Source organism: Leptopilina boulardi, unplaced genomic scaffold (genome assembly GCF_019393585.1).
Source record: "Leptopilina boulardi isolate dan_hultmark-lab unplaced genomic scaffold, ZJU_Lbou_2.1 LbouV2_386, whole genome shotgun sequence".
Taxonomy (NCBI): Eukaryota; Metazoa; Arthropoda; class Insecta; order Hymenoptera; family Figitidae; genus Leptopilina; species Leptopilina boulardi.
The window spans coordinates 179,605-202,282 of NW_026137958.1; the positions used below are offsets into that span (position 1 = coordinate 179,605).

At 23.9% G+C, this 22,678-nt stretch overlaps 2 protein-coding genes across 5 annotated transcripts in view; one reads left to right on the forward strand and one right to left on the reverse strand.

Moving 5' to 3' along the window:
- The window catches only part of LOC127288431 (dopamine receptor 2-like), a 92,577-nt gene extending 81,754 nt beyond the window's left edge, over positions 1 to 10,823 (forward strand). Inside the window, exon 4 of one of the 2 annotated variants that reach the window (XR_007844041.1) lies at positions 9,382 to 9,519. Coding sequence is in view for 1 of the 2 variants with exons in the window: in XM_051315865.1 (XP_051171822.1) it covers positions 9,382 to 9,501 (120 nt within the window). In the remaining variant the exon portion in view is untranslated. Of the gene's footprint in view, positions 1 to 9,381 lie in introns of both variants that reach the window. The other variant, XM_051315865.1, reaches the window with a different exon arrangement.
- Positions 10,824 to 13,219: 2,396 nt separating this feature from the next.
- LOC127288437 (solute carrier family 25 member 44) lies at positions 13,220 to 18,982 on the reverse strand. Of its 3 annotated transcripts, none has more exons than XM_051315884.1 (6): positions 18,966 to 18,982; positions 18,646 to 18,731; positions 17,787 to 18,118; positions 15,739 to 16,043; positions 14,405 to 14,591; positions 13,220 to 14,234 (listed from the first exon to the last, which is right to left on the reverse strand). In XM_051315884.1, exons 3-6 carry the CDS (start codon positions 17,959 to 17,961, stop codon positions 13,915 to 13,917), a joined length of 987 nt encoding a protein of 328 aa, XP_051171841.1. In that variant the 5' UTR covers positions 17,962 to 18,118; positions 18,646 to 18,731; positions 18,966 to 18,982; the 3' UTR covers positions 13,220 to 13,914. The 3 variants fall into 3 exon arrangements, with proteins under 3 accessions (XP_051171841.1, XP_051171840.1, XP_051171839.1); XM_051315883.1 differs by lacking the exon at positions 18,966 to 18,982 and adding an exon at positions 18,838 to 18,965; XM_051315882.1 differs by lacking the exon at positions 18,966 to 18,982 and adding an exon at positions 18,802 to 18,959.
- Between the last annotated feature and the right edge of the window lie 3,696 nt (positions 18,983 to 22,678).

The window sequence follows — 22,678 nt, forward strand, 5'->3', positions numbered from 1 at the left end:
ATTTAAACTACTGCTACCAATAATACAAGAACGGAGAGTCCTGTCCGACTAAAACTTACTTTTACTACTAAAATTCAAAACACGAACTTTTGGTCTGACTAGAACTGACTTTTACTACTGGTAACTTAAAAAAATTGTCTGACTGAACTTTACTTTTACTACTTGTAATATCACTGAAATTAACTTTTACTACTGATTACAATATTACAAGAATTCAGAGCGTTCTGTCTGACTGAAATTGACTTCTACTACTATTTTATCTGACTAATATTGACTCACACTACTAGTACCAACATTAAAAGACATTTTTTGTATTTAGATTATTTTGTCTGACCGAAACGGAATTTTACTACTAATACCATAATAACACGAATTCAGAGTATTGTGTCCGACTAAATTTGATTTTTACTACTGATTTTATTTAAAAAGCACTACTGAATTTCAAAACACGAACTTTTGGTCTGACTAGAACTGATTTTTACTACTGGTAAAAAATGTCTGACTACAGTCGATTTTTACTACTGTTACTCAAATTCGGAACGTTCGGGTCGACTAAAACTAACTTTTACTACAGGTACTAAAAACTTGTCTGACAGAAATTTAATTTTACTACTTATGTCACTAAAATAAACTTTTATAACTGGTTGCAATATTACAATAATTTAGAGCTTTGTCTCTGATTAAAAATGCTTTTACTACTGGTAACTAAAAATGTCTAACTAATACGGATTTTCAGTACTGTTAATCGAATTTGAAACACTTAGACTGACTAAAATAACTTTTACTACTGTTTATTCTGTTTTCAAAAAAAATTTATATTATTTTGTCTGGCGGAAAATATCCTTTACTACTGATATATTTACTTTTAATTTAGATCATTTTGTCTGACTGTTTTTGACTCATACTACTGATAGCAACGTTAAAAGACTTTTTTTGTATTCAGAATATTTTGTCTGACCAAAACGGAATTTTACTACTAATACCATAATTAAAGGAATTCAGACTATTATGTGGACTAAATTGAATTTAATGTCTGACTAAAATAAATTTTTACTACTGATTTCAATATTACAAGAATTCCGAGTGTTCTGTCTGACTAAAATAAAATTAAACTATTGATGGCAATAATACAAGAATAGCGAGAATTGTGTCAGACTAAAACTTACTTTTACTACTGAAATTCGAATTACGAACTTTTGTTGTGACGAAAACTGATATTTACTACTGGTATTTTTGTAAAAAAAATTGTTTGACTGAAGATTACTTTTACTACTTGTACTACTTATTATAATAAAACTTTAATTAGAAACGTAGTCTGACTAAAATTCGCTTTTACTACTAGTACCTAAAAAGTCTGACTAAAATGGACTTTTACCACTGAAATGCAAATTACAAGCTTTAGTCTCACTGAAACTGTCTTTTACTACTGGTTTCTAAACTTTCAAAAAATTATCTAGTAAACAAATTTTAATATAAGTAGTACAAGAAAATTACAGCCAAATCTAGGAATTCGTAGACTAATGTAAATGTAATGTAATGTTTTAGAGTAATGTAAAGTTTTCCCATGTGTAGTGAAAGTAAGTTTCAATTAGACCTAACAAATTCTTAAATTATTTGGTATTAGTGCTAAAATTTCGGTTTAGTCAGACAAGTGAAATGCTTAAGTTTTAAGTAGTAAAATACCGCAACAGTCAGACAAACAGTCCTTTCAAACCTTAGTCTCAGTAGTAGAAGTCATTTTCCAGTTATGTATTAATTTTACATTATTCTAAGTATCAAAACAATAAAAATTCAACAAATAATTAATTATTTGACTCAAAAAAATTATTTTAATCGCACAATATATTAGTTTTAGACAGAGACACTTAAAATCTTATTATTCTGTTGCATTTGCAAATTTATTTATATATTCTCCTTAAATTGCATATTTTACCCTCTTTAAAAATTATCCACTTTTTAAAAAAGTTCCTTCATTTTTTTTATATATATAGAATCAATTATAAAACCATAATTATTATCGTCTCAACAAAATTTTTACCAAAAAAAAAAGAAAATACAATACAAAAGATAAATTAATCATTTTCTCATATTGTAATCAAACAATTCTTATTTTTCTCTTATTTTTATAAAAAATTAGATAATGGAATCAAGGTGAAAAAAATTTTTTAAACAATGCTCGTACATTGTAGTATTCATACAATGCTGTATATCCATAAGGTTCATGTGAAAATCTAGTCGATTGGCTTTTGTTCGGGAATTGGAGTTTCTCCGCGGTTGTATCGCGGTTGGGGGACTAAAATAAAGATAAATTTTCAAATAAAAAAAAAAAAAAAGGAACAACAACAAAAAAACATACAAGTAAACTAGATGAATAAAATGGAAACCGCAAATAACTAGAGCGACCAGCATATTTCAACATTTCTAAAAAAAAAAAATTTAAATAAATAGAATATCATGATTTTTTGTTACCAATTTGCGGAATTAATTATATTTTTTTTTTGTAAAATTAAAGAATTTTTCAAATTAAATTTTATTTTTTTTTCAAATTTTTATATTTATTTTTTGTAATTGTTTTATTATTTTAAACAAATTAAAATTTTTGCCAAAAATAACTGTTTTTAATTTTTATCGTTTATATTTAATTTTATTTTTTGAATTCAATTTAAATAATTTACCTGAATTAATGTATTTGGGATAGGTTAAAATTTAGTGACGTGTTAAATTTAATAGAGGAGAATTTTTTTTTTTTTTTTTTTTGATGATGATGAGCTTACAAAACTCAATGCGTGTACTTTTAGCTCTCGAGTATACAATCGGCTGAAATGATGATGAGTGGTTTGAGGTAATGTGAAAGCAAGCCAACATGACAATTCGATGAAACTCATTAACCCTATTATCCACTATTGTACCAAACGTGTAATTCGATCTTCGGATCGATTGCTTTGTGATTGAAATTGCAGTATTTCGTTTTCCACCTGTACATTTAAGATCGATCACTTCTTTTCCAAAAATTATTGTAAATATTTAAAAAAAAATTTATTCATCATTTATAGTAATTTTTTTCTCAAATTATTAAAAAAAAAAATTAAGAAATTATCAACTGAAAATATATTCTCTAGTTAACAGATATTTTTCAACTTGATGTAATTTATTTTTAAATAATACTTATAATATTTAAACAAAATTTATTGAACAAATTTTTAGTTTATATATTTCTAAAAATATTTCTTTATATTTTTTTTAATATAAAAAAAAAATTTAATTATTATATTTATTAAATTAATCACACAGAAAATTAAATGGCATTAAAATAATCTACAACGCTTATTATTTTAATCCAATTTTGCTTATTTTAATACCAAAATGAATTAAAATAGGCAAAATTGGATTAAAATAATAAGCGTATTGCAGCTTATTTTAATGCCTTTTTAATTTTCTGTGCAATTTAGATTTTTGTATAAATTTTTTCTATATTCGCATGATAAATTTGACTTGCCCTGAATCCTTTTTGATCGAACCACAAAATTTCATCGACAAATTCAAATTCGATCACAACACCAATATGCATTATTGCGTTATTCATCGAAATAAATGCATTATATCTATATATCCGTGAAAGAAAATTGAATTGCAATTAGTATCTACAGTTAGTCGTTTCTCTCAAACGTGAAAAAAAATATCAGTCTACGCCATGACATGAACTCCACTCGTCAAAATTGATGAAATTTTTTTCCATTTCCAAGTCATAAACACTGAATAAAGTCAGCGTTTTCACAATCTACAATTTTCTTTTGCACAATTTCATCTGGATTTTACATATATTTCACGCAACACGCTTCATTTACAAAAAAAAAAAAAAAAAAAAGATTTTACTAACACGTTTTGTCTATTTTTTTTATAATATAAATATATTTTCTATATTAATTTTTTTATAATAAATAATAAAAATATTTTTATTTACAGTTATATTTAATTTTTATTTGATTTTTTTTTAATTTATTAATTTCATTCTTCATAAATAAATAATTTTTTATTTATTATCTAGTTTTTTATATTATTTATTTGAATTAAAAAGACAATGCGCATTAAAATGGATAACAATGGAAATTGATATAATGTCAGTTTGGGGATAATTTGTTATTATAGTTTTATCAACAAAATGAATAATTATAAAGTGGTTATTATTATTATTATTATTATGATTATTTCACTAGAAAATGACAATGAATTATAAAATCTAACTATATACGTAGTGTAGCCGATTGTAATGAAGTGATAACAATGAGTGCAAGAAAAGCATTGTCGCACGTTATGGTACATTGAAACATTTTGAGTGAATATTTCATAAAATAAATTGATACGATAAAATAAATTACACAAAAGTGGGTCATGATGGTCTCCATTAACTGCACGTTCCATTTGTTCACAGTTTAACAAACGATTACAATGTGATGATAAGTTAAATGCACAAAAACAATAACTCCCATTATTATTTGACAAACATTTATTATTATTATTATTAATTTAAATGTTCGTATTTTACAAGGGAAAAAAAAATTTATTTTACTTTTCCTTTTTTTTATAGAAATTTTAAATTTTAGAAAAAATTTTCGTTTTTTTTATAAATTGAAATTATTTTTGAATATAGAATGAAAATGCTTATTTCTTAAATAAACAGTGAAAATGATTGAGAGAAAAATAAAAAACATTGAAATGAATTCTCTTTGCAGTGCAAATATTTTTCTTTTTGAAATAAAAAAAAATTTAGGGAAAAAAAAATAAAGAAGGAAAAATTTTATTAATTTTATTACTTGTAGAAAAATACAATAATTTTGTCTGACTAAAAAACGCTTTTACTACTGATTTTAAAATTATAATTCAGAGCTCTTTGTTTGATTAAATATGATTGGGACGGAAAAAATATTTTATAATAGAAAAGTTCTTTTACTACTAATTTTTTACTTTGTACTGTCTGACTGAAATTGACATTTACTACTGATAATAGAATTAGGCGAATGTTCTGTCTGACTGACGTTGACTCTTACTACTGGTTTTGAAAAAAAAATTTGAATGTCTGACTAAAATTATCTTTTACCACTAATTACAATATTATAATAATTCGGAGCGTTCTGTCTGACTAAAACTGACTTTTACTACTGGTATCAAACTTTTAAAAAAAAATTGTCTGACTGAAATTTGCTTTTACTACTTATTATAATATATAACTTAAATTAGGAGCACACAGTCTGACTAAAATTAGCTTTTACTAAAAAAAGTCTGACTAAAATGAATTTTTACTACTGGTACTAAACTTTCAAAAACTGTCTGACTGGAATTTGCTTTTACTACTTATATCACTTGAATTAGGATAATATTGTCTGACTAAAACTGACTTTTACTACTGGTAACTAAAAATGTCTGACTACAATAGATTTTTCACTACTAATACCAAACATAAAAAAAATTGTCTGACTGAAATTTATTTTTACTACTGATTCCAATATTAAAAAAAAAATTGTCTGACTAAAACTATCTTTTACTACTGATACCAAATTATAACATAAATTATCTTTTACTATTAGTTTAAATTGAATTAAACAAATTGATTCAGTAATAAAACAAAACAAAATTAACCATAAAAAGCAAAACTTTAATTCTTATTTTGACAGTGAAAAATATATGTTAATTTAAAAAAAAGAAAAAATATCTTCTCGAAGAAAATAAGAAGAAAGAAAATTTAATTAATTCCAATAAAATGAAAGGAAACTATTTTTTATTAACATATAATTTCCAAGTTAAGTAAATTATTTAATAATACCAACATAATGAAATCCATATAGAAAAGGCACGAATTTAATATTCTAAAGTTCAGTTGACGATTTTTCCAACCGCAAAAAAAAAAGCTGTCCGCATTGCTGGACTCGCGCTGTCCGGAAGCGTTTTCATTACGTTTCTTTTGACGTGAATGAAATATATGTTCGGACTTTACTGGAATCCCGCACCAACTAGAGAGTAATAAAACGTAGAAAGTACGAGCTTCCCTGATGTGAAACTGAGCGTAAAATCCATACCCTTTCAAGCCACCTATGTACTCTTCTTCTATACGTGTAGATATGTAGACATTTACGGTGTTTTTTTTTTCTTTTTTTCTTCTTTTTTTTTTTTGGTTTTGTTTATTTACTTTTGAGTATTGAGTACAGCTCAATAAGTTTTGTCCATTCTATACAACAACAAAATATAAAGACGTATTATATACTAAAAGTTTATTATATTTTTCATTTCTTGTATAAAGTTTACGAAAATCAAAAAAAGATTTATTTCTACAGTCGCTTTCTTTTTTCTTCTAATATCGTTTTTTTTGAAATTTATTTGTACATTAAATTAATTAAATCAATTCGTTAATTTAATTCACAAGCAATTTTAGAGAAATTTTTTAATGTCTAATTAATCGGTAATTAGTCGATAAGGAAGTATAATAATAAAAATAAAAAAAATAATACTAATACTAATTAATGCTAATTATTACTAATGCTAATTCTAACTAATACTAATACTAATTAATGCTAATTCAGACTAATGGTAATTCTAACTAATGCTAATACTAATTAATGCTAATACTTACTAATGCTAATACTAACTAATGCTAATACTAACTAATGCTAATACTAACTAATGCCAATACTAACTAATACTAATACTAACTAATGCTAATACTAACTAATACTAATATTATCTAATACTAATATTAACTAATACTAATACTAACTAATGCTAATACTAACTACTACTAATACTAACTAAAGCTAATTCTAACTAAAGCTAATACTAACTAATGCTAATACTAACTAATACTAATATTATCTAATACTAATATTAACTAATACTAATACTAACTAATGTTAATACTAACTAATACTAATATTAACTAATACTAATACTAACTAATGTTAATACTAACTAATGTTAATACTAACTACTACTAATACTAACTAAAGCTAATTCTAACTAAAGCTAATACTAACTAATGCTAATACTAACTAATACTAATATTATCTAATACTAATATTATCTAATACTAATATTAACTAATACTAATACTAACTAATGTTAATACTAACTAATACTAATATTAACTAATACTAATACTAACTAATGTTAATACTAACTACTACTAAGACTAACTAATGCTAATACTAACCAATGCTAATACTAATTAATGCTAATACTAACTAATACTAATACTAACTAATGCTAATACTAACTAATGTTAATACTAACTAATGTTAATACTAACTACTACTAATACTAACTAAAGCTAATTCTAACTAAAGCTAATACTAACTAATGCTAATACTAACTAATACTAATATTATATAATACTAATATTATCTAATACTAATATTAACTAATACTAATACTAACTAATGTTAATACTAACTAATACTAATATTAACTAATACTAATACTAACTAATGTTAATACTAACTACTACTAAGACTAACTAATGCTAATACTAACCAATGCTAATACTAATTAATGCTAATACTAACTAATACTAATACTAACTAATGCTAATACTAACTAATGTTAATACTAACTAATACTAATATTAACTAATACTAATACTAACTAATGTTAATACTAACTACTACTAAGACTAACTAATGCTAATACTAACCAATGCTAATACTAATTAATGCTAATACTAACTAATGCTAATACTAACTAATGCTAATACTAACTAATGCTAATACTAACTAAGGCTAATACTAACTAATGCCAATACTAACTAATACTAATACTAACTAAGGCCAATACTAACTAATACTAATGCTAACTAATGTTAATACTAACTAATTTTAATACTAACTAATACTAAAACTAATACTAATGATGTTAATAATATTATAATATTATAATTTATATCAACTATAGAAATTTCTAGTATTGAAAAGTAATTTTCAACTAAATTGAACTTTTTTTTTCAATAATCGATCGAAATTGAACCGATTAAATTTCAAGTTCGGTTGGGAAATTTGTACATAGTGAGAAAGGTAGTTTAAGGAAGAAGAGATTACTTGATAGAATGGAAGGAGAGCGTATAATGTGATTTGCCAGGAAAAGCAGTGTTATTGAAAAAAGTTACTTTTGTAGTTGCGAGAATACGATACTTTAAAAAGAAAAGTAAAATATGGTGTGCTTTGAAAATTGAGCTAAATAACTTTCATTTTAGAAGTGCGAAAAAGAGAAATATTTTTCACCAATAAAAAAAAAAAAATTCCTGTTAATTATACATAAGCTTTTACATTATATTGAAAACTTACTTTACTACACTAAAAATTGTATTCTTAATTTAAGTATATATATAATCTAAAAATACATTTCATAAAATAATTTTTAAAAATAAAATAATTATAATTTTTTAAGCAATTTTTAGATTATTAAATTTTTTTGTTTTGAAACAGTTTTTTTTTAGGATTTTATTAACACATTTTATGTCATTTCTTTATTAATTTCACATGTTTTACGAGAGAGAGAGAGAGGAACATTTTTTTTTTTTGCCTTTTTATTTTTGAGATGATATTTTTGGGAAAATGTATAAATGAAATATTATTAGTAACACCTCGAACAATGTAATCACATTTACCAAACATTTTTTTTTTTTTTTGCTGTATGCGTACTTATGTGTACATAAATATATACATATACAGATTTACGATTTGGAAAATGTAGCTTTGCTCTTGTCCCTTATTTGGACACTCGCCATCGTGTCGTTTTCATTTCCGACATTTACATCTCTTCCGGTATAGCTGACCCACGCGTAATTCATGATTCTCTGTTTGTTTTGTTTTCTTTTTTTCCTTCACGACTATAATGTGTTGACATTTGTAGCTCGCACTGAAATTGATTTCATAACTTTTTTTTTTTCTTTTTCTCTGCACCTTCATGTTTCACATTAAAATAATTATGAAATGTATATATATATATGGCGAGTCACAAACTAATTAATTATCCAAAGTTTTCTTTTTTGGAAAATTAGATTTTATTTTAATTAGAAGCATTAATTAATTAATTAATTAATTTAATATTAATTTTTATATTATATTTATATTATTATTACATTCTATTTATATTAACTTTTTGATTGTTAAATAAAAATACGAAAACTATTTTTTTTTGTAAGCAAACGAAAAAAAAATTATTCAAAGAAAGGTCATAGTTAAATTTCAATCGCCCGTAGAAATGTATAAATAAATATTAATTACTTTTTGTTAAATATTATTATATAGCAAGAAAAAATATAAATATATTGGAAAAATCAATTTTTATTATTTTAATTATAAATAAAATTTAAAAAAAATGAATTTATTTTGCTTGCAGTATACGTCGGGAATGGGAGCGGGCGGACAGGCAAGCAGTGTCAGCTACAGTAGCGTTAGTCAGAGCAGTGATGGTGGTGTTTGTGCCCCTCCGCCTGGACCACGTGGTAGCAGTATATGACGACAACCTGGGCCCCGACTTGGGCCACGACGTGAACGTGCTATTCGCTTTCGGGACACGTGATTGTAAAGGAATTCTAAACGAATTCATTCCATTAATCCCGAACTCAAACTATTTCCGCACAATCATCCTCTCGAACGGATCAAAAAAAAAAAAAGAAAACACAACCTTCTTTTGATGGATTTTCCCAACCTTCTTCAAATTCGCGCTGATATGTTTTTCCAAAACAGTGGGAAAAAAAGGAATAACATTTTTTTTTACAGCCAAACTTTTTGCCGGAAAAATAGGTGGAAAACTCGATTTATAATTTTCCAAGGTGGGAAATTTTATTGACGGGAAAAAATTGATTTCTAATATTTTCCAAGGTGGAAAATGTAATACAAAAATAGGGAGGAAATAATGTAGGTGGAAAATTTTTCCTGAAAAATAGGTGGAAAACTCGATTTATAATTTGCCAAGGTGGGAAATTTTATTGACGGAAAAAAATTGATTCCCGATATTTTCCAAGGTGGAAAGTGTAAAATAGGAGGAAAATAATATAGGTGGAAAATTCCAGATGGAAAATTACATAGCAATTTTAAACAGTGAAAAAATTGCCAAAATAAAAAATATTAAAAGTGGAAAAACTACTGAATATGTAAGGTGGAAAATGTCATTTTCATAGGTTGGACCTCAAATTGTAATTTTCTAGAAAAGAAAATTTTCAATTTGGAAAATGCTATAGCTTTGGAAAATTTCATAGGAGTGGGATTTTTTTGAAATGGTAGAAAATTTCCAAAAGGTGGAAAATTCTACAGAAGAAATTTCAATGAGAAGGAAAACTTGTAATATTCATGAAAGTGGAAAATGACCGTTCAAAATCATAGGTGGAAAATTGTGGGGAAAAAACACATGAAGGTGGAAAATCCTGTAAATTAAATTGTCAATAATGGAAAATTCGAATATTTTTAGAATTCATAAAAAAAAAATACGTAAATTTCAAGAGACTGTGGGAGAATCAAGAAAAAAAAAACCAAATGCATCGCGTGTCTTCCATGCTGGGAAATTTTTGTGTGTGCAAATTTCGCGCGCACCTCGTGAAAATTTACATAGATACACTTACATCCCGCAAAAATAAGACAATTGTTTCGTCTAACAACTTATTTCCCCCGAGACTCTCTAAGCCTTCCAATTCTCGAAAGCAAAATGATACTGTGTGTGTTCGTCTTTTTTTTTTTTTTTTTCAAATGACTTTTCGAAAAGTTTCTTCCGAAATGGAAAAAAAAGGGAGGAGCAAACGGCAACTTTTCTTCTTCCAGTGCTGTGATGTATGTGTGTGTGTATAATAAAATGTGCGTATGCCTGCTTTGTTCAAATTTGTCTCTCGTCTTTTTTTTTTATTTTTCTTTGTTCAAAAGAAAAGTACGATTGATTTCTATATATATATATATATATAAGGAAAAAGTCGTTAATAAAAAAAAAGAAGTTTCACAGAAGAATGATTTTTTTTTTGCGCACGTGTCGACTGAGCGCTAAAAAAAAAAAAGAAACAATATTGTAGTGATTTAAAAATTTTTACTTAAAATTATAAGTAAGGAAAGAAAAATTAGGCTGGAGAAATATAAGACAATTATTCTCATTGTTAATAATTATTGTGCATATTATTATATATGGCTCAGAGAATAATTTCTACTTGTAAATTTTTCTCACATATTTGCGATCCAATGATTATACAGATAAATATTATAATAAATAAACACACTGTTAATATAAAAAAAAAGAAAATTAATAATAACGTCCTGGAAAAATGTCCAATTAAAAAAAAAAAGAGAAAAAAAAAAACTCTTGTCAAGCAATGTCAAAATTGAATGTATAATTGAAAAGAGACATACAAACGACTGAAAAGTTATACTTACAATCAATTTAAAACTGATGGTTTCTTATTTCATTCACCATATAAATATACTTTTCCTTTTCTTTCTCTTTCCTCGCTCACAGTTTGCAGAAGACATCGAGAGATTTTTATTGAAGGTATCGTTTTATTATACAGCAGATTCTGGAAAATTGGAGTTTCCTCAAACTTTTATCTATGACGGGTTTAAAATTTTTTTTTTTTTTTTTTTTGTTACAATGTCTTCTTTTTTCGTTATTTGAATTTTTATCTATAAGTTCTTTTTTTTATTATTTAAATTTTTTTATTCGTCTACATTTTATTGTTTGTATTGAATTTTATTTTATTTAAGCATTATATATATATTATAAAATATGTATAATTTCGTATTTTCTCAAAATAAAAACTAAAAAATTTTTTACTAATTTTTGTTTTAATGTTATTATTATTTTTTTTATTTTCAGAAATATTAAAATTAGAATGCTTCAATAACAAACTTCAGGAATACGTGAGAAATTTCAGGTATTTATTATTAAAATATTTTATTAATTTTTTATTTTATGTCCTTGCTTTCATTTCTTTTGTAAGGTCGTTAAATAAATTAAAAACAATATTGAATTGGGATTTAAAAAATTTAATTAATTTGAAAAATTATTTAATAGACTTATATATTTTGCTTTAAAAAATATTTTTTTTTTTTGTCAAATTTTTCTGTATAAAAATTATTTTTTTTTTCCTAATTTATATATATATTTGATTCTAATTTATAAAAATAGACTTATTGCAATATTTATAAAGAGAAATGTGTCTGATAGAATATGATATATGAACTATGGGAATTTAATGGAATAGATATTGTGATCTTATCTTTATAGAGTAGATTTAGGTACCTATTTCGTGAAAACATAGACAATCAATTGAATTTAATTGTCTCGGCAAGCGATAAGTAAGTTTATAGCCTATATATATATATTTAGCTATATATTTAGCTATATATATATAATATATATCTCGAGTACTCAAACATTACTTTTTCCCTCTGCTTTTTCATTTTAAATATTGAAAGCATGAAAATTAAATTTTCGTTACATCCGAGAGAGTGCCTGAAGAACTTGTGCGTTCATTCTCGTGTCTCATTCACCTAGTAAAATTGCATTTTTCAAGAATTTCCGGTAAGAAAGAAAATACCACTCAAATACACGAGCTCAGTAATATTACTTTCTTTGAAACACTTAAAATTTTTAATATTTCGTTAACAATAACAATAATAATAATAATAATAATAATAGTAAAAAATAATAGTAATTAATAATAATAATAGTAAAAAATAATAGTAGTTAATAATAATAATAATAATAATAATAATAATAATAGTAAAAAATAATAGTAATAAATAATAAAAATAATAATTTTCTACTTATCTAATTAAAAAAAAGGATTAATTATTTAAATTGTTAGAAAATTTATTTAGAAATTTTATTCTTGATCAACGTAAGAAAATAAGGAATATTTTTAAAGAATATGAAACACATAAGTGCAATAATATTTTATTTTTTTTTTTTATTAACATTCTGCATTTTGCGCTGCATATGCAATATTTTTTTTTTTTTTAAACAAATTTTTAAATTTCAATATAATATAATAATAATATAGAAACATAAAGAATATTTGATCGATTTTTTAAAATAATTTCCATTTTTATTGTGTAGAGTAATCATTGTTTTTTTTTTTTTTGCTAATTAATTTTTAATAAGAACAAATTTTCAAAAAAAAAATTTTCCTCTTTTTTTTCTACATTTGTTGTCACAATTTTTCTTCTCTTATATAAAAAAAGGGTTGATGTTGTTATACAAGTAACATTTAATTTTTATTGCTCTTATAATAATTATAATATAAATAATATCGTCTCAAAAATGAACGATTTGAAAAGAAAATTGATTTATTTTCCATTCTAAAGGAACCTTTTAACATTGTTCGTTATATATTATTTTTTTTTTCATCTACAATGCAAATTTATAACATTGAAGAATTTTCTTTATTAAAAAAAAAAAAAAAAAGAAAACCCAACTAAAATTTATATGTACATGATGTGTAATTAACACACACACTTGGACTATATATATAATACAAAGAAAGAAACATCTTTGGGTTTTGTTTGCATTTTACTATTATGCCTGTATCACATTCACCATTATAATTTTTTTTTTGTTTTTGTTTAATGACTTAGTTTTTTTTTTTTGAAAATTATTTACAAAATATCGTGACCTACGATAGGAGCTGTATAAATGAAATCTTTTTTGTTACAAAAAAAAATTTTCTGAATTAAAAAGCGACAAATCTGTTAAATTTAATTTCTTGTTTTAAATTCCATATGAAGTTCTTTCTAAAGTAGTGAAAATTTAAAATAAATTCAAATTGAAGTTAAAAAATTAAGTTTTTTTTTAAAAGAAAATTAGAAATTTTTTTTTTTTCATGTTTATATAGCTCTAGGTGGTGATATTTTGGAGAATTGCACAAATTTTTTTTTTTCATTTTTTTTTTTTTTACCAACGAATGTAACTTTTGTATTCCTCGTTAACACTGAATCTCTTGATGGTCTCGTATCCTAATATTATTGAACAACTAAAACAAGCGGATTGCACGAGTCTCGCTGAAAGCCCTTTTGTAAACATTTTTAGTCGTTCCTCAACCCACAGTACTCTCAATGCATTATACATATTGTCGAGTCGTTGAACTTGCAATCTGGCTCGCACTATATCCAATGGATTTGTAATAATTGTTGTAGTAAAACCTCCTAAAGTGCCAGCGACCGACTGAATAAACAAATGGCTTACCCACGATGGCAAAATCCTTATTAATTCCTCTGCAAATTATACTTTGTTAACAACAACAACAACAATAACAACAACAATAATAATAATTTAATTTAATAAATAAAATTAATTTTTTCCAATTTATTATTTTCTGAATAAATTTTTTTATATTGCGAAAAATTTTACTGTTTCGTTAATGAAAATAGTAGAAAAAAACTACCTTGATAAGTTGTGTACAAGCCCCACCATAATGCACTGTTAGGAACGTATGCACAAAGAGAAGCTATGTATCCTCTATAAAATCCTCGTAAACCATCACGTTGATATATCAATTTTACTATTTCTGATGAGATTTGCGCCCGGGACATTCCTGGTTGCAAATTCAATCCCAATGGATTCATACTCATCTATAATAAAACGAAATTTTGAATCATTGTCCAATATGGAATGTTGCACATTTAGTTCATTTCCCTATTAATTTAATTTATTTTATTTCAATTGAATCACCTATTTTTTTTAAATAATCTTTTTTTAATTAATTAATCACCTATTCTTTTAATTAACTTTTTTTTTATTAATTAACACTTTTTTTAATTAATCATACTTTTTGTTAATTAACTTTTTTAATTAATTACCTCTTCTATTAAATAAGTTTCATGTTAATTAATTTTTTTTATTAATTACCTTTAGAATTAATTAATTATACCATTAATTAACTCTTCTTTTACTTAATTACCGTTATTAATTATTAATACCCTAAATTATCTTTTTTATTAATTAACTTTTTCAATTAATTACCTTTATTAATTAATTATACCCTAAATTTCCTTAATTAAATTACATTTTCTGTTAATTAACATCTCTATTAATAATTTTTTCGTTAATTACCTTTTCCATTAATTAATTATATTCTTAATTATTTACCGTTTTTATTAATTAGTTATACCCTTAATTACCTCTTATTTTAATTAATTACCTTTTACATTAATACCTTTTTTATTAATTAATTATACCCTTAATTAACATTTCTTTTAATTAATTAGCGTTTTTATTAATTAATTATACAATTGATTAACTCTTCTTTTAATTAATTACCGTTTTTATTAATTATTAATACCCTAAATTACCTTTTTTATTAATTAACTTTTTCAATTAATTACCTTTATTAATAATTCATTATACCCTAAATTTCCTTAATTAAATTACATTTTCTGGTAATTAACATCTCTATTAATAAATTTTTTGTTAATTACAGTTTTTATTAATTAATTATATCCTTCATTTATTACCGTTTTTATTAATTAGTTGTACCCTTAATTACCTCTTATTTAAATTAATTACCTTTTATATTAATACCGTTGTTATTAATTAGTTGTATCATTAATTACATCTTATTTTAATTAATTACCGTTTTTATTAATTAATTCTACCCCTTATTAACTCTTCTTGTAATTTCTTTTTGTTTTAATTAATTAATTATATCCTTTATATTAATTGATAAATTTCCCTGTTAAATATATTTATATATATATATATATATTGATGAAAACTCACTTTATCTACAACCAATTTTCCATGTTTAACATTGACGCCAAGCACCATTAAATGTTGACTAAGAACATCAAAAGGTATAACAATACTATGTCCCACTAAGCTCGCTGCACCACCTCCAATTAATGCCTTGACCCTTGAATCCAGTGACGATGTGACTGAATTTTGACTGAGAAGATGTCGTACACCTTCGTATGTTGTCGCATAAAAAACACCTGAGACTATTTGTATCGAGCTTATCCAAAATCCTCGATAAAGGCCTGCCATGCCTTCGTAAAGGTAAATTTTTCGATAAGCGTCTATCATGCCTGAACAATAAATATGATATTGTTATTATTTTTTATTCTAAAGAAAAATTTAATTTAAAAAAAAAATATTTAATTATACATTAATTTTTTTATTCATGAAATTTTAAAAATTAACTTAATTAATTAATTAAAAAATAATTTTAAATAATAAAAATAGTAATTATTAATAAATATTTAAAAACATTAATTAATTAAAAATTAAACTAAATTAAATTATTTTTTCAATTTTCTTCTAAATTAATTATGTTTAAGTTATAAATTAATTTCAAGTATATTTTTTTACTTATTTTTGAATAAACGCGCGAAAAATTGAAATGACCAATGAACGAGAATAACATAACACATGCGCATAAAGAGGTCGATATAAATTTTCCATATGGGAATGTAATTTAAAAATACATACAATTATTTACTGGTTAATTTCATTAATTAGCATACATTTTAAATTACAAAGAAAATAATACCGCGATAATTAGCACAACGATAATCCACGTGAACTTTGATAATAATTATTTTATTCCGAAAAATTAACTTTGTAATTTAATTGTAAAAAAGGAGATAATTTTTTTTACAACTACTTTCAAATAAAGAAGTAACAAAATATTAACTTATTTATTTTAATTTTTTTTTTTTTTTTAAATTGTGATTTTATATTTTTAAATGTTGTTTTTCAATCAATGACTGTTTCTTTTAAATTAAATTTAAATAAATAATTGTAATAATAACAAAATCATAATAAATAATTAAAAAAAATAATAATTTAATTTTCAATAAAAATAATTTAAAAATAAAAAAATTGTTAAAAATTTGTTTGAAAGTAGTTAAAATATAAAAAAAAATCAGTTATTTCATTTTTTCTTCATTTTTTCCGTTTTTTTTACTGAAATTGAAAAATGTAAATATACACTGAAAGAAAATATTTAAGAAATATCAATAAGTATAGTGAAAATTTTAATAAATATTAAAAAACGTGTCAAAATGTGAAATATTTCAATTTTTAATAAATGTATTTCAAATTTTTGTACACTGAAAAAAAAATTTATTTGATTCAAATACTTGATTACTTGAGTATTATCAAATAAATATTTATTTGAACCAAATAATTTTTATTCGAATTAAATAAATTGTATTTGAACCAATAATTTCTGTACTTAAAACAAATACCATTTAATTGACTCAAATAATAATTATTTGATACAAATAAATATTTATTTGATAATAGTCAAGTAATGGAGTGTTTGAATCAAATAAATTTTTTTTTCAGTGTACGTATTTACAAACTTGAATATAATTTTTAGTAATTTTAATAAATTGTGACGCGCTCTGAAGAAAGAGGACCTTAGAAGCAAACGAATTATAGGTTATGTTTACGATAATTTTACCTTGATTAAAAGTTTCTTTCTAATATAAAATAAAAATTAGTTTTTATTGAATATTTCGGATGTAATAAAAATTTAAATATCAATAATTTGTACATTGAGAATTGATCCTCTGTGTGTATTTTCACTTCGATATTTTAAAACATAACCTATCATTTTTTTGCCTCTAACGTCCCTTTCTTCAGAGAGCGTTACAAATTTTAATTTTTTGTTTAATTTCTGAAAATAAGTATTTTATTTTCATATATCAATTTTTGCCATTTTGACACATTTTTCTTGTAACATATTTATCAAAATTTCGACTCTATTGGAAATTTCTTAATATATTTTAAGTGTAAAAAAAAAAATTTATTAATCCCATTACCAGTGTACATGTGATTTCGTCTTTGAATTTGAAGTCGTGTTTTGATCACAGTCAATGGATAGAGGCAGCAACGGACTGAAAATGACGAGAGCATGCTCAGTGGAAAAAATTTTGTTTTGTCCATCATGTCCCATTCGATGGTGCGAATAAAAGGCGGTGTCTCCACTGAAGACATGTTTCAATGGTAAAATCAAAGAATTTCTTGTTTTTAGATTAACTCGGGACTTATTGTACAATGACTTATAAAAATTTAATTGCTTGATTTTGCACATTTCAAAAGCCTTTTCTGGGCATTACTACCCACGTCTTACTTTCAAATGTTGAACATATACCTGTAAGAAAAATAAACAATTATTATTATTTATCTTTTAATTTATAAAAATGAAATGAATTCAAAAAAAATCACAATTATCGTTTCAATAAATAATGATAACATTACTTTTTGTTGACTCTATTATTGAAAAAAAAAATGAGATTAAAAATGTTTCATAAATTCCTCAACTAAATCAAAAAAAAAAAAATTATTAACAATTTATAATTAGTAACATTATTATATATCTATTGATGATAATAGTACAAAATTCTTTTGATATTAAAATCAAAGAAATGAAATAAACTGGTAGAATTATTAAAATTGATTAGAATTGATTAAAACACTGATAAAAAAAAAAATGTAACTTAAGATGAAATTTTAATTTAAGAAAAAATATAGTTTATATACGTCACGTCAAGGTTACCCGGTATAAAAATGAGCCAAAGGTGATTTATAAACTAAAAATTGCATACACAAACACATATTCTATATATATAATTATTAAACAAAACAAAGTGAAAAAATAATGAAAATTTATCTACTTACAATGACGTAACAAAATTACACTTAAAAAAGAAAAAATGATGAAATCTTCTCCAGTGTATGTTGACACTTTAAACTCGTATTAATTCCTAAAAATTATATAAAAATATAAAAAAGTCTCATTAAAAAAAAATAATGATTTTTTAAAAAATGTATTACAAATTATTTTGTTTTTTTTTTTTAAATTAAATTTACAATGCACTTATTTTTATGTAATAAATTGAAATAACAACGAGCAGAAAGACACGCAAGATTGTTAAATGAAAAAAATAGAAATTAGAACACAAGCAGAAGCCATGAAATTTTATTTTTCGGAGCACTACCTTTGTACTGCGCATGACACTATTAGAACCAGGCTGTCCTCTCTTTACAAGTTATTTCTATACTCTGCTGATAAGTAGATGAATGAAACTCGTTGGGTATGTTTAAATGAAACTCGTTGGGTAAGTTAAAATTAAATTCGTTGGATAAATTCATAGTTACCTCAAATTGATATAAAAGGGCATCTGTTAAATTTTTTCAAAAAAAAAATTTTATAGTACAATTTTTGGTTCACAAATTTATTATTATATTTTTATTAATAATAATAAAAATATTTTTTTTATTTTTTATTAACATTTTTATGGTTTTAATTTTTTTAATTATTATTATTTATTACAATTATTTATTACTAATATTTATTATTATTATTATTATTATTATTATTATTATTATTATTATTACTGTTATTTCTATTATCATTATCATCATTATTATATTTTATTTTTTATGCACTTTCTTCAAATGTTTATTAACTATCAATAAAAAAATGTTATGCTTTTTATTGTAGTTTATTATAATACAGAGCAACAAATTAACAGTTACCATAGAAATCGTTACTATGACCATTTTTCCTTAGTAACCATTGCTAAGGACTTTTTATTCTTAAGAGCGGTTGCTATGAGTTTTTTTTCGTTAGCAACGGCCGCTAAGAACTTTTTATCCTTAGAAACGGTTGCTATGGATTTCTTTGGAAAGGTTCCCTAACGGAAGGTTTCCTAACTGAAGATTTTCTAACTGAAGGATTCCTAATTGAAGGATTCCTAACTGAACGATTCCAAAGTGAAAGATTTTTAAATGAAGGATTCCTAATTAAAGGAATCCTAACTGAACAATTCTAAAGTGAAGGATTTCTAAGTGAATGATTCCTAACTGAAGGATTTCTAAGTGAATGATTCTTAACTGAAGGTCCCCTAACTGAAGGATTTCTAACTGAAGGATTCCTAATTGAAGGATTCCTAACTGAACGATTACAAAGTGAAGGATTTCTAACTGATAGATTCCTAATTGAAGGAATGCTAACTGAACGATTCCAAAGTGAAGGATTTCTAAGTGAATGATTCCTAACTGAAGGTTCCCTAACTGAAGGTTTCCTAACTAAAGATTCCCGAACTGAAGGATTTGTAACTTAAGGATTCCTAATTGAAGGATTCCTAACTAAATGATTCCAAAGTGAAGGATTTCTAACTGAAGAATTCGTAAGTGAATGATTCTTAAGTGAATAGGTTCCCGTACGGAATGTTTCCTACCTAAAGATTCCCTAACTGAAGGATTTCTAATTGAAGGAATCCTAACTGAACGATTCCAAAGCAAATCCATAGCAACGGTTGCTATATATTTTTTTCCTTAGCAACGGTTGCTATAGATTTCTTTTCCTTAGCAACGGCTTCTAAGGACTTTTTATCCTTAGCAACGGTTGCTATGAGTTTTTTTTCCTTAGCAACGGTCGCTAAGGAATTTTTATCCTTAGCAACGATTGCTATGTATTTTTTTCCTTAGCAACGGTTGCTATGGATTTATTTTTTTAGCAACGGTTGCTATGTATTTTTTGCCTTAGGAGCGGTTGCTATGGATTTCTTTTCCTTAGCAATGGTTAAAATCATAATTGAATAAATAATTAATAAAAATTATTTAATTTATTTATTAATAATTTTGCAATGTAGAAATTGTTTTTTTTTCTTTTCACTTTTTTTGCATTGATATTTAATAGAAATGAAAGAAAATTGTCTTAACTATTATATAATAATGCAACTCAAAGGATTTGTGTGACAATTATCTTAGAATGGCTACGCGATGTAATAGACCGCTAAAGTTAATTTTCCTCCTTGTGACTTCAGACGTGTAATGCATGTTAGAAGCTTCACTGAACAGTGTTTACATCCCTGTGGATAATGATGAGAGGAGAGGGGGTGAGCAAACCGATATTAGTCATGCCATTGAACCATGAAATTATAATATATCGAAATACAACATTTTCATTTTAATTCGTTGTAATATAAAATAATTATTTATTTCCTAGAATTCAGTTTTAGACATTTTTTTTAAAAATTTTTATTTAATTTTTCCAGTTACTCCCTCTACTAGGTCTTTACATTGATTTCTAAATATTATACATATTTAGTATATATCCGTAAGAGAAAGAGTAACAGTAATAGTAAATATATTAGTTATAGTAATAATTGTTAAAATAATAGTAAAATTAATAGTAAAAATAATAGTAATAATAATAATAGTAAAATAATAGTAGTAATAGTAAAAATAATAGTAATAGTAATAATAGTAAAATAATAGTAATAATAGTAGTAGTAATAGTAGTAGTAATAGTAAAAATAACAGTAATAGTTATAATAGTAAAATTAATAGTAATAATAATAATAGTAAAATAATAGTAGTAATAGTAAAAATAATAGTAATAGTAATAATAGTAAAATAATAGTAGTAATAGTAAAAATAATAGTAATACTAATAATAGTAAAATAATAGTAGTAATAGTAAAAATAATAGTAATAGTAATAATAATAAAATAATAGTAGTAATAGTAGTAGTAATAGTAGTAGTAATACACGGAGAAAAAAGATTTCTTTTATAAAGTAACTTTTACTACTTTCAGAGTAAAACTGGACCAACTCGAAGTTTCTGCGCATCTCTGGCAATTTTTACTCCAAAAATAGTAAAATTTACTCTAGAAATAGTAAAACTTACTACGAAAACAGTAAAATTTACTACAGAAATAATAAATTTTACTATTTTTGGAGTAAAAATTGCCAGAGATGCGCAGAAACTTCGAGTTGGTCCAGTTTTACTCTGAAAGTAGTAAAAATTACTTTTTCTTTTTCTCCGTGTAGTAGTAGTAATAGTAAAATTAATAGTAATACTAATAATAGTAAAATAATAGTAGTAATAGTAAAAATAACAGTAATAGTTATAATAGTAAAATTAATAGTAATACTAATAATAGTAAAATAATAGTAGTAATAGTAAAAATAATAGTAATACTAATAATAGTAAAATAATAGTAGTAATAGTAGTAGTAATAGTAGTAGTAATAGTAAAATTAATAGTAATACTAATAATAGTAAAATAATAGTAGTAATAGTAAAAATAATAGTAATACTAATAATAGTAAAATAATAGTAGTAATAGTAAAAATAATAGTAATAGTAATAATAGTAAACATAATAGTAAAAATGTAATTCAATTTCTAACGAAATAGACCTATTTGACAATAATTTAACAAGATTCACCTCGGCATTATGTAGATTAATACTAAATAATAATTAAAATGCACCAACCTAGTTATAATTATATTTATATTTTTTATATACAAGTTTGTATCTATATTATAATAAGTACTATTGTACGAAAGGGCATGTCCCGTTAACTTAATAAATGAAATGAAATGAAAAATAATTGCAATAGTAATAATAGTAAAATAATGGTATTAGTAGTAGTAATAGTAAGAGTAATAATAGTAAAATTATTGACAATTTAAAAATACCAATACCTATTTGATTATTACTGAATGAACAACCAACTTAAAATTGTTGTGAGCAAACAAACTAAAATTCACTCTATTCAATCAAATACGTGTATTGAAAATATCAATAACTGTCAAGACGCCGATAGCTGCCGATTGTGGCAGTGATTTGAAATTTTATCTTGACATTTTATTCCCATCAATTCTTTTGTCAACTCAACTCAAAAAAAAAAAAAATAG

Excerpts from the sequence above, each read along its gene's own strand:
- LOC127288437 (XM_051315884.1), bottom strand. The coding sequence starts at position 17,961 with ATGTCTTCAGTGGAGACACCGCCTTTTATTCGCACCATCGAATGGGAC. Across the intron at positions 16,044-17,786 it reads ACGAAATCACATGTACACTG|GCATGATAGACGCTTATCGA; the intron begins GTAATGGGATTA and ends TTTATTGTTCAG. Across the intron at positions 14,592-15,738 it reads GAAAATTGGTTGTAGATAAA|ATGAGTATGAATCCATTGGG; the intron begins GTGAGTTTTCAT and ends GTTTTATTATAG.